At 39.9% G+C, this 16,186-nt stretch overlaps 1 protein-coding gene across 13 annotated transcripts in view; it reads right to left on the bottom strand.

The window, feature by feature from the left end:
• Positions 1-16,186, bottom strand: part of BTRC (beta-transducin repeat containing E3 ubiquitin protein ligase) — a 123,534-nt gene that overhangs the window by 55,408 nt on the left and 51,940 nt on the right. For all 13 annotated transcript variants that reach the window (XR_012674335.1, XM_075154904.1, XM_075154901.1 and 10 more), the window contains one exon: positions 6,218-6,307. Coding sequence is in view for 12 of the 13 variants with exons in the window: in XM_075154904.1 (XP_075011005.1) it covers positions 6,218-6,307 (90 nt within the window). In the remaining variant the exon portion in view is untranslated. The remainder of the gene's footprint in view (positions 1-6,217; positions 6,308-16,186) is intronic.

Here is a 16,186-nt window from a genome sequence, read left to right on the forward strand (position 1 = left end):
AGTGCAAACGTCTGCATTGTGAATTGTAGATCTTAATTACAGACAATGGCTGGTACAGCAAGTAGCACGGAAAAAAAAAAGTGAAACAGTTGCACTGTTCATGGTTGGCAATAATTCTTCAGGAAAATATTTACTATCAATCAGTTATGAGAAAAGGGACTCTGCGCTCATAAAACAGCACGTTGCTTCTCATACCAGGACCATTTTGCTTCAGCATAATCTGAATTTAAACAGCTTGTTTCCTGCGGATATAATTTTGGAAATAAATAAAACAAGTCTATCAAAATCTGGAGAATGTGTATGGTGGGGTGGGGTGAGGGGAGCAGGAATATCACATTTCTTTCTCAGTCATTTGCGAAGAGGTTATTAGACCAAAGGGAAGCTAAAGTATAAAGACTGTCTTGACCTAAAAAAATATTATAAAAAATGAGAAACTTGCAATTAAGATAAAAGTAGACATATTACTAAGAAAGGAAGATCATTAGGTCAAAGCTTTTAGATAAACCTCCAACATCGTTTTCTACTTGTGCTGTTTAAATACTGAAAATTCACAGTTTCAAAGAACCTTTTGAACATTAAGCAATACCAGCAATGTCCCTGCAATACCCGCCATTCACACAACCCTCTTTTTACAGAAAGAATACCTACCACAGAAGGGTAAAATGACATGCTTAAATCTCTATTAGCCATTGACTGAGGCAGCGTTTATCCAGTTTGCAACGGCCTCAAAAACTGTCGTCCCAGAGAAAGGTATATCCAAGCTACAAAAGGGGACACTGCTACCGAGGGGTTTGGAGCTGGAAGCATGTCCACTGACAGTCCCTCTGCATCATTACACAGAAGCTTAATACTAAAAATTAAGGTATTAAAACAGTGGAAGGAGTATCAGGAAACTGAATGTAGCTAGTAAAATAATATTTGTTCACGATTAAATTGCTCTAATTTCAATCTCAAGGACTGGAAAGCCTTCAAAAGCACTGGAAAACTATGCATTATCTGAAGATATACTGACTCAGTGGTATATCACAGCAGAACTCTGAGCTGGTTGTGTTGTTCATGCAAAGTAAATGCAGGGCACTCTCAGGAAAGAGAAGCCATCAATCTGTGACATAAAGGGAGTTGAGGGTACAAGAGGGACACTCTTCAGATCAATTTGTCCTACTGCCAACTGGAACATCCAGTCTGGAACCCTAAATGTTTGTTTATTAAAAAGTACTCATGGTTTCTCCTTTGAATTCATATAAAAATTCTGAACTCAATGTTATTATTGTGCAGACTATTTTTATTCTAAAAATTCAGAGGTAGCGATGCAGAAAGGACTGACAAAGGAAGGTAGATTTCAATTACCCGCTACTTCCACCACTCCTTGCTTTAGCTGAATCATCCTTGAATGTAAAATGTGTAGCTATAGCTAAATAATACTATGCATCTTTGAAAGAAAATTTCACATAGCATACTTGAAGTGCCAAGCCCTGGTTTTGTTTCCAGAATTGAGCACAACATAGTTCTGCCCCTCCACTACAAACAGCTTGCCGAGCAGGCAGAACATCACTACATGCTTAAGCAGGACTTTTCATCCAAGGGTCAAAAAAGCATCATACAGTTAAATTTCACAACATTTCTGCAAGGAGAGTATTATTCAGTTCCTTTTTGAAGACGAGCAAGAAAAGCCATCATGGCCACAGAGAATAAAATCACAGTGCTAAAAATAAAGGGTATGAACTCTTTCTAGACTCCTAGTTCAATACTGTAACTATGCAGTGGTTACCGCATACATTTAAAAGTATGATGAACAGCAATCAGAGATTCCCTAGAAGACATAACATGCTTAAAAGACCCTGAGAAGTCCTTTGGTTTGCTGGGACCTTAAAAAGCAGGACCAATTATAACACGTGGGTAGCAAGGAGTGGCCTGAAACAGAAGTCTAATTTTTCAAAGATGGTGTGCTTGAGTGTATTTTTCTTCCTCCAATTTCACTTAGATAAAGATAGAGACAGAGAACTTCTCTCAGCTGCTGCTCAGTTCAGAACTAAGTAAAAACCTGGGGATGCTGTACGCCATTTAGAAGGTGTCTTTGTGCTGTCTCTGGCAGGTATGCCATAGAGTGTCTATCACGTAGGAAAGAATTCAATGCGCAAAATGAAACCAAGAACACTTCTTTATATAGCAGATACAGATGAACTGGAACTGACTGCAGAAGTTAATAAACAGAAAAGACCTATCTAATGAATACAGGAAATGGGTATTGACTGTGGAACTCTGTGAGATCAGTTGTACACCAGTCTCTTGCTGGGAAAGAAAAGAGCACTTTGAATCAGAAGGATATTTCCATGATCCAGGGAAGTGCAAAGTCTAACGGACTCCAAAACTCAAATCTAATACAGCCCCCATTATGAAAGGGTGAAAAGCTAAGATCTCCAAGATCTCTGTTTGAAAACAGGAATATATATAATCCATTCAAGCAAAGACTCAGCCAAGGAGACTGGAGACACATCAGAGCATCCCCCACTGCACAGCAAACAGAAAGTGTGAAGGTCACCACAAAAAGTAAGTGGTCCTGGATGCAGAACAAAAGAGAAACTTGTTTGCACACCCAGGAGCGTCACAAGAATTCCAGTGACATACCAGATGCCAGGGGATTTTTAACTGTGCCCCTCTCTAATTGAGGATGAAGCACACACCAACACCATTATCTGGCCTGAAGATACTGGCTTACAAAATATGGAACAAACAATAGGAACAGATGCTCATTTGGCCAGATTTCAATAAGCCTCATTAAAACCAAACACCCTGTCTTTGGAGCTCAGGTTCATGCTACATTTCCACCTTATTTAAGCACCTAGCACCAATTCCTGAGAAAGCTGTCCACTTGTGGTTGCACACCAATAGTATCATAACAAGAAATCCTCTCACAGAGGTGAGAGAGAAACCATTTTTTGGTTTCTACAGAGACAAGCAGGAGGATTTTATATATATGTATGTGTGTGTGTATGTACACATATATAAAAACACAATTAGAGATTGCATTTCCTTTTTAAGGACATTAGGTTAAATACACATCAGACCTGTTGATCACTCAAATGCAATGGGCAAAAAGATGCCAAAGATTAATGGAAAAACTCCTGAGGATGGAAGAGAATTGATCACACAGGTGACATCTGTGCATCACAATTTAATTCAAGATCCCACCTCTTTAGTCAAAACATGAACACACTTGAAACAATTTCTACTGTTCCGTATTTGCTTCTACCCAAATATGCCCAAGTCCCATCAATGGAGTTTCAGAGGACAAATACCAGAAAAGCATGGCTAAGAACAAAATACAAAGATTCATCAGAACCTGATTTCTAGTTTTAGTTTTAAATGCCTGGATAAAACTAGATAATCCATAGGTTTGTAAAAGCCACTGAGCACCTGGCTGCACAGTCAGCATAACACTGTATAGAAGACAGGGCAGACAAGGTTTCCTAACAAACACAGACTTCCTTGAGCGGTCAAAAAGACAGTAGCCCTATGCTACTCTCCATACTGGAAAATGCATATATGTTTATTGTAAAGTTATTTTCCCTTCATTTTAGAAAGAATGCCAGTTGTTAGGTTGGTAAGTTACACCTGACTGTCCTGTACAAAAGCATTCCTTCACAAGAGAGCTTGATGGATGGACAGTGCTTCAGTCTGAAAAAAGGTATCTCAATATTGATGTGTGTGGCCTCAAGGGAAACTGCATATCATTCTTTGAACAAACTTAAGAAACATCAAGCACACATCAGCAAATGGCATTAATACAGTCTTAACAGAGCACAGTTTTCTTTTTTGCAAGTAGGTGCAGGATCAAAAATTATGTTTTCGGAAAAAACATCATCCCTTGCAGACTGACTGACACTTCTGACAAGCATGTGATAATGCTGACTGTGGCTCCCAGTCAGGGCTGATACTGCACTGCAGAATCCGAAAAGGTAAATCATGATTTCCAAAGTAATCCTTTTTGTCTTTCAATGCCAGTTTAAAAAAAAATTGAAACCCCTTTTCCAAAAGTGCTGTATGTAAAGAAACCCACAGTTATACTTTCCAGTATTCACCCTCCTGACAAAACAGTTTAAAGTCCAAGGCTGTAAGACACATCAATCATGGAAGATAAAACTCGCCATGTGCACAAGGGTAGGAGAAGGCATCTGAACTCCTTAAATCCCATATAAGCCCTTCACCTAGGGAACATTCAACAGTTGTGCCATTTGCCTCTGCCCTCACTGAGCCATCTGCATTTAGCTAACTGGATTTATAAGTGCTTCAACACTTCTGGAATTTGAAAGACAAGCTTTCTTAGAACCTATTTCATTTTGGGTTGTAGCTGGGAAGGCAAAGGAAAGGAGTACAATACCCAGGCAAGGTAGTATTAGGGAAAATATATGCCCAGAGAAGTCCTTATGTTTTTAATATATAATATATATATTTTAAAAATATGTAAAATATATATAATATATATATAAATATTATAAACACATGTGTGTATATATATGCATGTATACATACATTTTTTCATATATATATATGTGATGGCAGATTGTCCTACAGCATATAGAGACACAATACTTTAAAAAACATGCTTTTTCATCTCCAGTGTGATGGTTCAAATTCATCCTCAAAAACATGAAAAAAGTCTTGCTGTTCCTGCCTTGAGTCCTACCCACACCTCTTACCATGATCCCACTGAAACATAGTTTTAGGAGAGTTTACTATTTAGGGCATTAGGATGTTAAAGGTATGTCATTTCAGTTAAAAGAGGCATCACATAAATTAGCTGTAGTTCTTGCACATCCGTGCTCCTTAGTAAGATGATCAGGTCAAACAAGATGCGATAAAGCAGATGGGGTCAAACAGGTTTACTCTAGCTAGCTTGCTGTGAGCTGCTTCATGGCATCAGAATGATGCTGTACACCGATACAATTCAGTCAGACTGCTCTGGTGCCTCGCTCAAGAGTTTCACCTACTTTGTATCATAAAGCGCCTTAGGAAGCAGTGTGCAATACCAGCCTCTTAAGCTAAGAATGGAGGTGTCGGTATTACATATTAGCACTTTGTACCAAGCTTCTCTCAGAAGTGCTTCTCCACTGTAAGGTAACCTTGCATGTCAAGCACAGTTTACGAGCGCTAAGCCACCTGCAAGCACCATGACAAACTTTTATGATGGCCAATTCCCTGACAGGAAACAAAAGTAATGGGACATCCAAATTTCACCAGCAAAATCCCAGCAAAGATCTAGCTGGGAAATTATCTTAAAGGTCAATACAAAAGTGGGCCTTGAAGGAACAAGACACCTTTAACAACCATTCAAAGTATGAAAAAAAAGACTTCAAGAAGATCAAGGAATAAATAATCGAAAGAGAAAACAGGCTTTTGAGTGGTCAGGTTTGTGGTGACAGAGGAGCAACAAAATGCCAGCTGGTTTCGGTAACAGATGGCTGTGTGCACTGATCTGTCCTGCATGCCCATGCTAAACTTCCTTTCAGTAGAAATACGAAGCATACACAAGGCTAAACGCATCCTTCATGCAGCCTTTCTATACATATTGCATCACAGTTCAAATGTTTTCCATTCACAAACAGCCCTACATGTATGTTATTTTACTCTAGTTATGCTGAATTTTAAGAAAAGAGGGTGGCTAATGGCACCTCATCTTTTCCAATCACATTTACTACAATTCTCAAGGAATGATTTTTCTCTGATGGGCTAATACATCCATTTTCTTACCATTCTGACTGCCACATCTCCCTCCTCCCTTTCCCTTAAATACAGCATTCACTGTATTTTAATTGAAAGATCTTTCTTTTTGCACCTCCCCTCTGGTAGCTAAGAAAGGGAACCATGATACAAAGAGCTCTCATGCAGTATTTTTAGCATATATCTGGACATTGATCATTTGAAGTTGCCACAGCTAATTACATGGCAGGCATAGGTCATCCCACTGGAAAAGCCTATTACTTGTATAGCAGAATGAACCCTTCAATCCTAGATAGCTCAGGACTCAAGTAATCATTTCCAACAGAGAAAAACAGCAAGTCTGAAAACTCTACACTGAAGGACAGAAAAGCCTACCCAAAATACTTGCTTTCTGTTTAAATATTTTTTTCTAACCGTAATTTTTACAAAAACTTTTCTTTGATTAACAATGAACAATCTGCTAAAAAACCCTCAAAACCAAAGTTGTTCTCTTACTTACTTTGGCCACGCAATTTTCAGTCTTCATAGCCGTGCTTCCTAGGCATACTGTTTCCTGGTTTAAGCAGAGTCTGGCACAGCTGTTGTAGGTCTGCAGAAAGATTAAGACGGTTATGAATAGAAGAACATTATTTTCTTTCAGGCACCACATTTTTGGCACAGGAACCCACAACAACTCTACTACATTTCCTTTTTCCTAAGGTGTAAACATTTAGAACCAAAATAAACTGGTTTACAGCAAAAGCCTATGTTGAGGGCATGCATGTCCTCTGAGAAGCTATGTGCCATTTTATAGTTCTGAGACACAAAGAAAAAAAAAGATTTTTCTCCTCTTTTCCTTTGAAAAAGAAAAAAAAATCTGATCTCAGTTGTTCAGTCTTTCACAAAATGCTGCACAACTGAACAACTAAAGCAAGGTGATTTCTACACGCTGGTTATCACAGCGTATGTCATAATAAACATCCCCTGTCTTTATCAGGTAAAAATACATGGGTTACAATCAGAAGGGAGCAAATGCAGACCACATCCCACTTGTTGTATTTAATATTCCCAATTTTGGAAAGCTTTTTCTTTTAAAGTAGAATGTCTTTTTAATTTAACTCATACATAGTCCTGCCCAGGGGACCCTCAGCTGAGGCTGCAGACATTGGAGTCTTTGCAGAACACATTACTCATAGTCTCTCCCTTTTTTAAGGGCAGCATATGAACAGTACTTATGAAGTGTGCTTAAAATTATACTTTGGTTGATTCGGCTATCTCAACTAAGACGCCTGAAGAACTCAGGAGTTTCTAATGGAGGCTTCCCTCCCGCCAACTTTCGACACCTTTTTAATTACTACTTGATTAAGCTCACATTTTCTAGTAATAGTAGGAGTATAGGAGCATCTAAGAGCTCCAGTATTGGATTAAAACCCCAGTGCCTGTCGCCATTTACAGAAAACTGCTCCCAAGCAAAAGTGGCAGCCCAAAAGCACACACAAACTTGCTTTGCTGCAAGAGTATTAAGTGGACCACAGAGAAGATGTTGCTACCTCAAATAGTTACGTGGGGAAAACCCAAGAAGCATGTTGAAAGAGAATGAAATTAAACTTGCTACACAGACATTTCCAAGAGCACTAAGTAAAACATACTAACATTCACGATATTTTTAAGATTGCCTTAAGGGGAGGACACACAAAGATTTGTAGTGAACTGCCTGTCAGTTCTCTCCCTGTAATATTTGCTGGCAATCTCTGAAGATCCTTCTTTCAGGGCTTGCCACAGATTTCTATTTGTTTGATTTGAAACTAATTCAGCCCCAAACCTGCCATAGGTTACAAAACCTGCGGGCAACATTGGCATGCTAAGAGCTCCTAAACCTCTCCCTCTGCTCCGAAGCTACGCCATCAGAGCCAGATTCCCTCAGCGCTGAGCACCAAACAAACGATCTCCTCTTTTTGCCCCTCTGCCACAGGCCTGACTCTGCACAAGATGCAGGCCGTAGCAACACACAAACCAGCAGAGGAACACATTGCAAAGGACATTAGAGGCAAGAACGCAAAGATGTTAAAAGGGGGTTATGCTGAGCAATAGGAGGTACATCCACAAACCCAGTGTTCCTAAAAGTTTCCAGCTCAGGAGGATGGTAAGCACTAACTGATGAGAACTGAGTGTTCGCAATCAGTTTATAACATTATTCACCGAAGTTCTTATGATCCTCACTAAACATTCCCTACTGCCCACCATGGGAAATCAGTATACTGGCTCAGCTGGATCTCTACTGGTCCGGCACAGTACAGACACTCCTGTGGAACTTCAAGAAACCACAGTCCTTTCCACGTTACTTCTTTACAGACCCTCTTTAAACTTCATCATGAAACAGAAATGAAAAGGGGCACAGAAGCCCTATCTTCTCCATCGCTTTAGCAGTTAATGTTTTATTTCTCAGTGAGCTCTCTAACCAGAAAACAACCAGTGACAGACAGGAATGCAGAATGTCCTGGCTCCAGCAGATCTCCTTACATGTTATAATATTGATATCTGCCACAACTAGAAGCCAGCTAGCCATTTCTGACTCTGGATCCAGAAGGAGAAACTGAAAAACGCAAAACACACGAATCCTTTCAAAGTGCCGTGCAGATGAACAGAGTGCATCTTTCAGCAGGGGAGGTTCAGATTCAAAATGGGATTAGGCCACAAGCAAACAGAAGTCTGATGGACTCAACTTAGCCTCTTGCAAGTATTTGCCAACATCATAAAACCATCACTCTGGTATGCACAGCACTTTCTCCTCAGAAGAAAGATCAGAATGGCATAAATCGTGGCTTAGATGCAGTGGCCCAGTTGGTGGACAGAAAGTTGACGCCATCTGCTTTGCACTGATGTTCAGACAATACCATGCAAACTTCATTTTATAAGCATCGAGTTAGTTAAATTCAACCAGATTCTGAAGGTGAAAAACCATGAAGAGTCGATAAGATTCTTTATTCTTTATTTACATTTGTGTAATTTAACCATTTATCATATATCTGCGATTTCTTTCATTTGCAATTTAATTCCTAAAATTCCAGTAGCAGTATTTCTGCACAACTTATCTGCACAACTTCTCTGTAAATTTTATGAGGAGCCCTGACTCGAAGAAAGCTACTAACTCCACTTTGCAGATAAAAAGCTCAGCCACAAAAACATTTACTGAAAGCAACAGGGAAGCCTGTGGCTCCATGAACTGAACCATGAACCAAACTCAGATCTTGTCAGTCTTTTTCCTCCCAAGACAGGTATGCACAAACCTTGGTAGCAAGCCAGCTTTTTAAAAGCCGTGCTTACAACAGGCTTTCTCTCACATTTACAAATGGGAAAAAGCAGACAATCCAAATACACAATGTGAAATACTAAATGCTAAATCTAAAAACCCTGGAACTTTCTGAGAAGGATGGAAGCTCACTATGCCACTATTCAAAAGTTGTGTGAATGTCAGAATGTAGATACAAATAATTATTACAATATATTGCATAATTTTTATTATTTTCATCCACACGGTACATCTTAGTTTGAACAGCACCAACTGAATTTCCAGCATAACTTGTTCATCAAATCCCACAATACCAGGACTAGTGACACTTGATGGAATTAGTATAGTATGAATTTAAAGCAGATAAAATGAACCACAGCAGGCAGTGAACTTCTGGAGCTTGCTGCGCCAGCACACCATCGAGAGAAACAACATCAGCAAGTGGAAAAAAGAATTAAACAAACTCATTGACAGCAGATCCATAAAGTACTCGGCAGAGATATCCCTCGGACATCCCTAGCGCAACAGCAGTAGATGCTGCAGGAGCAGGAGGGGAATGGAGTACAGAGAGTGGCCAGACCCATCTGCTCTCATTCAACAGCATCCTCCACTGACAGTGCTGGAGTCGGCACTGGATGAGCGGACGCTCGCTCTGACTGACCCGGGCATTCTCATGCTCTCAGTACCTCTCTGCCCTTTCACGACATGCCAACGATACTTAAATCCCTCCTTCCCAACCTTGTCAGCCACAGAAAGGAGACAAGAACATGCTTTTACAGTAAGAATCAACTTTTACACAGTAATTTTATTACATAAAGATCTATGTAAGTGCCAAATTACCTGACGACCATTTAGTCCTTCAGCAGCTCTTTGTTTCTCAATAAAAATAGTGGGGAGGGAAAAAGAAAATTAAAAGGAGTACGTATAATGGATTCAACCCATCGGGATGCAGATTTGAGAATAAAACATACAGTGATCTTCAGTTCAACTTCCATTACACTATGTTTGCAAAGTTACAAAGTTCTTCTGTTCTTATTTTCACATTCTCACAGAAGAATGCATTATTAGCCTTGAGGGATGAATAAAAAGGGTAAAGAAGATTCATGTGCATGTTCTACAATATGTTTAAAAGGGTTTCAAGCAAAAACACAGACGAAAGTCTAGTTCTCCCTTAAAGTCCAGGGGAAAAAAGAGGTAATGGCACTCTACTTAATAGGTCTCAGTGGAAACGTATTGATAATGTTGCAAAGAAGCGGCATCTGGCTTGTGAAGTCAAATCATGAGAAGCCTGGAGAATATATTGTGAAGGTAGTATGATATGGCTGCCATCTCCTAACGTTCCTCTGTAGGCAGCAGTTACTGGCTATTGTGAGACACAAGATTACTGCTGGACATGGAGATTTAATTTCATCTGGTATTGTTGTATTTGTAAGAGTTACTAGTGGGTAGATCTAACAAAGTAGAATGAATGTCATATCATCAAATAATAATGCAGAGCCCTACATTTTAGGTGAAACATTTGATGGTTTCTCATGCTATGCTGCAACATCAGAGTATCTCCTTTCGTTCGTTCTGATGTCTATGGGAACATTGACTAATCTGGAAGAAAACCAAGAAAATCAAAACGAGAACCAAACCTCAGAAAAGCAAATTTCTCAAGTTCACCTTTAACTCTCAACCCTTTTACGAATCTTATCTAATTTGCACCAAAACCATTCAAGTTTCTCTTCACCTTTCATCAAGATAAGAGGTTTCTTCACCAAGGAAAAGCAGTCTGAAATGGTAGCCTGGTTAAACGCCACAAGCAGATAGCTTTGCGTTGGAGTGCTTTAACATGTTTTTATATTGCATATAAAGCATGCAAACATAAACCAGTTTGTTGAAAACTACCCTCTTTGTGGAAGCTGGCTGTAATTCTGAACAAGTTTTCAATTTTCGCACTGCTGCTAGGGTAAAACGTTTTAAAGAGTTTAATTTTTACAGTGGCTTCAATGACACGAGATTATCTAACAAAGTAATGGTTAATCAATAGAGGGCTTAGTTGTCAGGTGAAACATATAACACACTAAAAGGGATTGATTGCAAGGCTCCTCCTTATTTACTGGGAGGTATATATTTAAAATGACACAAACTTGTTACCAAGCTGCATTCCTTAACCTTGCAAAAGCTGTTTGAGAACAGTGTTAAACAGCCCTATGGCAAAACAAGCTCTAATGAAAAAAAAAAAACCCTACAAATATATGGCAGCACCAAATCACGTCAGAAGCAGGGGAACCACAAAGCTGTATTCACTCTCAGCCAAAGGCTTAAAATGCCACAGAGACGCTAGACTATGGTTCACTAAAGATAGAGCTGTATCTGATCTCATTCCATAAGTGTCTTTGGTTACATTTTTCTTTTTAAAGAAAGTATGATCCTGCTCTTTGACATAAACACATAAACATTTCTACTCTTGTCCGTGTAGCTCTGGACGAACACTGAATGCCAACCTGAAGCCTCAAACCCCAGGCAGAATTCTGCGTGTGTGTGTGTGTGTGTGTGTGTGCGCGCGCGCAGCTTTTCCGCCAACTGAAATCCATTTCTTTGGCCATTTATTCCGAGAATCCCCAGTCCCTGAACAAAACTCCACTTCTTAATAGAAGCTGCAACCCAGGAGTTCAATAAGATTTCCCCCCCCAATAGTTAATAATTACATGATTTATCAGAGAAAGATAACACTAATAAAAACACAGCAAAAAGACAAAACCCATACCCTCCCTTCAAGTCATTTTCAGGGAAAAGATTATTAAACTGTTCTTTTTGAACAAGGGCTTTTGTAGCTAAGCACAAATTGCCAAACGGTTAGAAAAAAGTTATTAGACTCAGAAGAATTCAGCAGAAGTGGGAAGTTATATAAACAAATCACTCCAGCAGATTTGGAAAGATCGCTTTCATCTTACTTAGAGTCTTAGGAGACTTGCATTAATTACCCTTTAAAGGTCTTTCACATGGACTATTTAAAATAAATGCAATTTATTTATTTATTTCAAATGAGGTGCTTCTTCTGGAAGAATTAAGTAATCTCAACAAATTTAAAAACGTTTTTATAAACAGGTAATTAAAAAGAAGACTAGAATTAAGTCAAGCTGTAAGACATTACCCAGGATTCGCCGCGATTATTTTCTTAAGACGAAATTTTTGTTATCCCTAGCCCAGCCTTGGGAAGGGTAGTCTCCATGGAAAGTCGTAAGACAAAATAAAGACTAGCCAAACAAAAAACTAGATCATTACAGGATTTTCCCTAAAGCACAGTTTGTCATATTGCAATTACACCTTGCCGACTGTGAAAGCCAGAGTCCTTAATATTGCCACTAGAGGGAAGACGTGTCTCAACACATGGCAATGGTAGTTGGGGAGTGGGTTTTCTTGAGCAATTACCATAACAAAGCTCCCTTGGCTGTGTGTACCTTCTAATTACTCAGTACAATTAAAATGACTTACCTAAAACAAACAGCAAAAAAAAGGCCCCTAAAACAAAAAACCTCAAGACAATACAAACAAAAAGCCTTACTCCAATCTGCCTGTTATCTGAAATTACATTAAAGCTGAAGATCTTTTTTCCTCATCCATCAATGCACAGGGGGGGAAACAAAAAAAAGAGTATGCCACAATGCCCAAACACCACGGGGTTGTTCAGCGATGTAAAAGCATTAAAACAAACAAAAACAAAGAGCAAGGAGAACTAGATCTCTTGTTAAAGAAAAGAAGAAAAAAAAAGAAAAAGGAAATGTCGTGGTATTTAGCCATCTGGTAGCTGCTTGAAAACAAATTGTCCTCAAAAGAGCAGAAATACAGTATGTCTTCTCTCAGTTCACTGGCTTATGAATCAGACTTTTTTTTTTTTTTAAATACAGGCATGGTAATGTTAGACTTCTGTGCTGCTGCTGCTTTCACTTTCCTCTTGTCGCAATGTGCAGAGATAACCATGGTCATCCCAATCAGATCCAGTTATTCCAACTTGGATGCATTATTCGCAGTCTTTCGGGATACATCTTGTTGGGCCCATTGTTCAAAATCCCTCAGGAATTTTTTTTCCTGACAGCTACTTGCTGATTTTTAAACCCTTAAATCTTTCATTTTATAAGGCACATCATTAAGGCAAGATGGCAGCCAAGTGATTTTTCTTTCCATTGACAATTTGTGACATTTTTCCAGCAGCGTGCAAGGTGTTGAAAACCTGGCAGCTGTTACCTCCCGGGATGAAGATCCTTTTTTATCCTCCCTTGACAGTTTAACTCAATGGGTCAGCACCTTTAAAGACTGCAAAGTACCACTGAAGTGGATGGAGGCTTGAATTACTGCTCCCTCCCTAATCAATGTAAACCCTCACTGCAGGTGAAACTCTTCATCTATAGAGGTGCATGGGGGAGGAAAATGTAATGCCCTGAGCCAGATGGTTTTCATCTTGTTTTTTAAAGAAGAAAGGAACAAGCTAACAAGGGGACAGCTACTTTGTTAGCTTCTTGGCCTCTCTCATGGCTTTGGATCCCCAGGGTTCCAGCCATACAAGAGAAAGAATACAGAAAAACATAAACACTTAAAGAAATATAACTAGGGGGCTGGCAACATGCTGCTTTCAAAGAGTTGAGAGCCCTGTTCAGCGCTTTATTTATCACTGCCCACGTTCTTCGGATGGTAAGTGGACATGGACACAAAGGGCAGGGGGGGAGCAGACAACACTTGCAATTTACTCAATTACAGAGGAATGCAGAAATGCGGTGGGGTGACAGATTCCTATTAGCACTAATGCTGAAAGAGCCCAGTGGCCTTTCTGCCACAAGGCAGCATTCCCATTGTAACTTAGACTCTGGCACAACCCGCCTTGGCTAGTTTTTTAACATGCATTAAGTGTCACAGAGGAATGGAAATTATGTTTTTGTGGCTGTTTGAGAATAAAGAAAAAAAAAAAAAAAGAAAGAATAATCTTAAAAGTAAGACTAAGGATGTACTTCTAGCAATTTCAGGCGGCTTTTCAGCCAGCAACTCCTTACTAGGAAGTGTTAATAGCATAAAAGAAGAGGGAACCAGGATAACTTTACAGACCAGATATGTCCTGCCTCGGCCAGCTCTCCAACAGAAGCCACATTTCAACTGCAGTGTCTTCCCCGGAGGAAGGGAGCGAGCTGAAGGACCCTCACTCCCTCCCCACCAGTCAAAAAGAGGGCTTCAGCTTTGCACAGCAGAAATACTTTTGAGGAGGAGAAATATGCCTGGAAAGGAGCCCTAAGCAGCAGGATGAGGCTACCAGCTGGAAGTTAATGGTTGACGGTTGCTACTTTTTGTCTTTCCTTTGCTCTACCTTCTTTAAACGCTTTCTGCTTCTTACAGTTTGTTTGTGTATTGGCTTTAAACTCTTAAGATCAGACTGTGCCTATTTTAACTTTGAAATAGCGCCTAGAGCATGTTTTAGGTGCTACATGTAATTTTACAAAATGATCTCAAATCCGTAAGAGTGAATTGAGGTAATAGTCTGTGCCAAAACGGCAAGAGGGAAAATTTTTGAAAATGCTAAGGGGCCCTGTTTGAATGGGGTAACAGACAGGGATTTTTTCCCCCGGACTTCCATCTGGAAGCTTACAGAAAGACAGCAGAGTCCAACATGAGGTTTGCAGGAGGTACGGTACGGCAGCCTCGCTGCTGCCAGCATTTCCCCACAAGGCACCTTCGCCCACAGACAAACCACAGCAGCAAAAGGCACTTCATTATTGCTCCACCAAAGAGAAGGGAGGGAGGATTTTAAACAACCTGCATTGTGCCTGTCTTCTTTAAAAACCAGCGGGGTAATCAAGTTCAGGGCAGCCCCGGACAGCTGCCCTGTGACCTATTCATGCTGACCCCCACTATTCATCACTTTCCTTAGGACTATGAGGGCAAGCTCCCAGGGAGTGACCACCACAATAGACAGATACGAGCCAACAATAATACGGTTCCTGCAAAAAAACCAGATGGCACTGCAATAAATTTACAAATCTGCATTCATGGCTCTGTTAAAAACACCCAGAAGCTAAAAGGCTGGCGGGGCCCCCAGAGAGTTTCCCCTTCCCAGTTTCTAAAGGCCAGCTCTCTCCCCAAGACTATTGAGCTCATGTTCTTCATAAATGAAGAATGGAGACATAGCCCTTAAAATAACAAATGTCTGACCTAATCAATCTAGTGTTTGGGTCTAATGCTAAATGATAGGCACTGAAAACTAATTATGTTTTTTGGCAAGGAAGTTGAATTAAAATGGAAACACACAGGTTAAAAAGGCACTGAAGCATTTGCGAGTCCCTTTGAAAGGGCGGCACACACACACACACAGTCACACGCAGGGCTTGAAACAGGAACCTGATTCAATAACTCATGCATTTATTTTTAAAATGAATCAGATTAGTCCCATGTGTGACCTGCCGGTCCATCTGTATGAGCTGGACTTAATGGGCACTCTTCTCACGCTTACTTCAGTTTGAAGTATGAGAGAGATAAATTTAGTTTAATTTTCAACAGATCAAGCTATCCATTTTCCAAATGGACCATCTGGATCAGCCTATTAAAATTAATTTATAACTTTGCAGTGTGAAAATTCGTTTGTTAGCTTAAATAAAGTTGCCAAAAACTTTTGCCACTTGTCATTATTTTTTATGAAGTCTGTTTTCATACTATGATTTTCAGTTTACCCCTTCAAAATTTAATTTTGTCAGATCAAGCACTCAACAAGAACTGAACGTTCTTTGCATCCTTACTTCAAAGCCTGTCATAACTTAGATCTTTTCACTGTTCCAGCTAATAGTGTCAAGTTCATTGTCTTTTTCTGTTTCCTTTCCCAGTCTCTTCTGCCTTGCTGCTCCTCATGCACCTAAGAGTGGCCATGCCTCCCACTTCCAGCACGCTAAGGACACAGCTCCACTTGTTGAGACTTCTGAAGACACCCTTGTCCAAAAACCATTTTAATCAACAGAAGAATGATATTTCTCCTAATAAGAGGTCCATAGCACTGAGTAATGGGTGTCTTCAGCCCCTGCTTACAACTTCAGATGCTTAAGTAAACCATCACACCTCCTTATTACCTCCACCTTCTGGTATGTCCGTTCCACAAACCCACCTGAGAAAACATTTATGGCTAAGGCTGCATACCAGCCCCACAAACAAGGCAAGAAAAGGTAATACACCTTTACTTAAACT

This window comes from Calonectris borealis, chromosome 7 (genome assembly GCF_964195595.1).
Source record: "Calonectris borealis chromosome 7, bCalBor7.hap1.2, whole genome shotgun sequence".
Taxonomy (NCBI): Eukaryota; Metazoa; Chordata; class Aves; order Procellariiformes; family Procellariidae; genus Calonectris; species Calonectris borealis.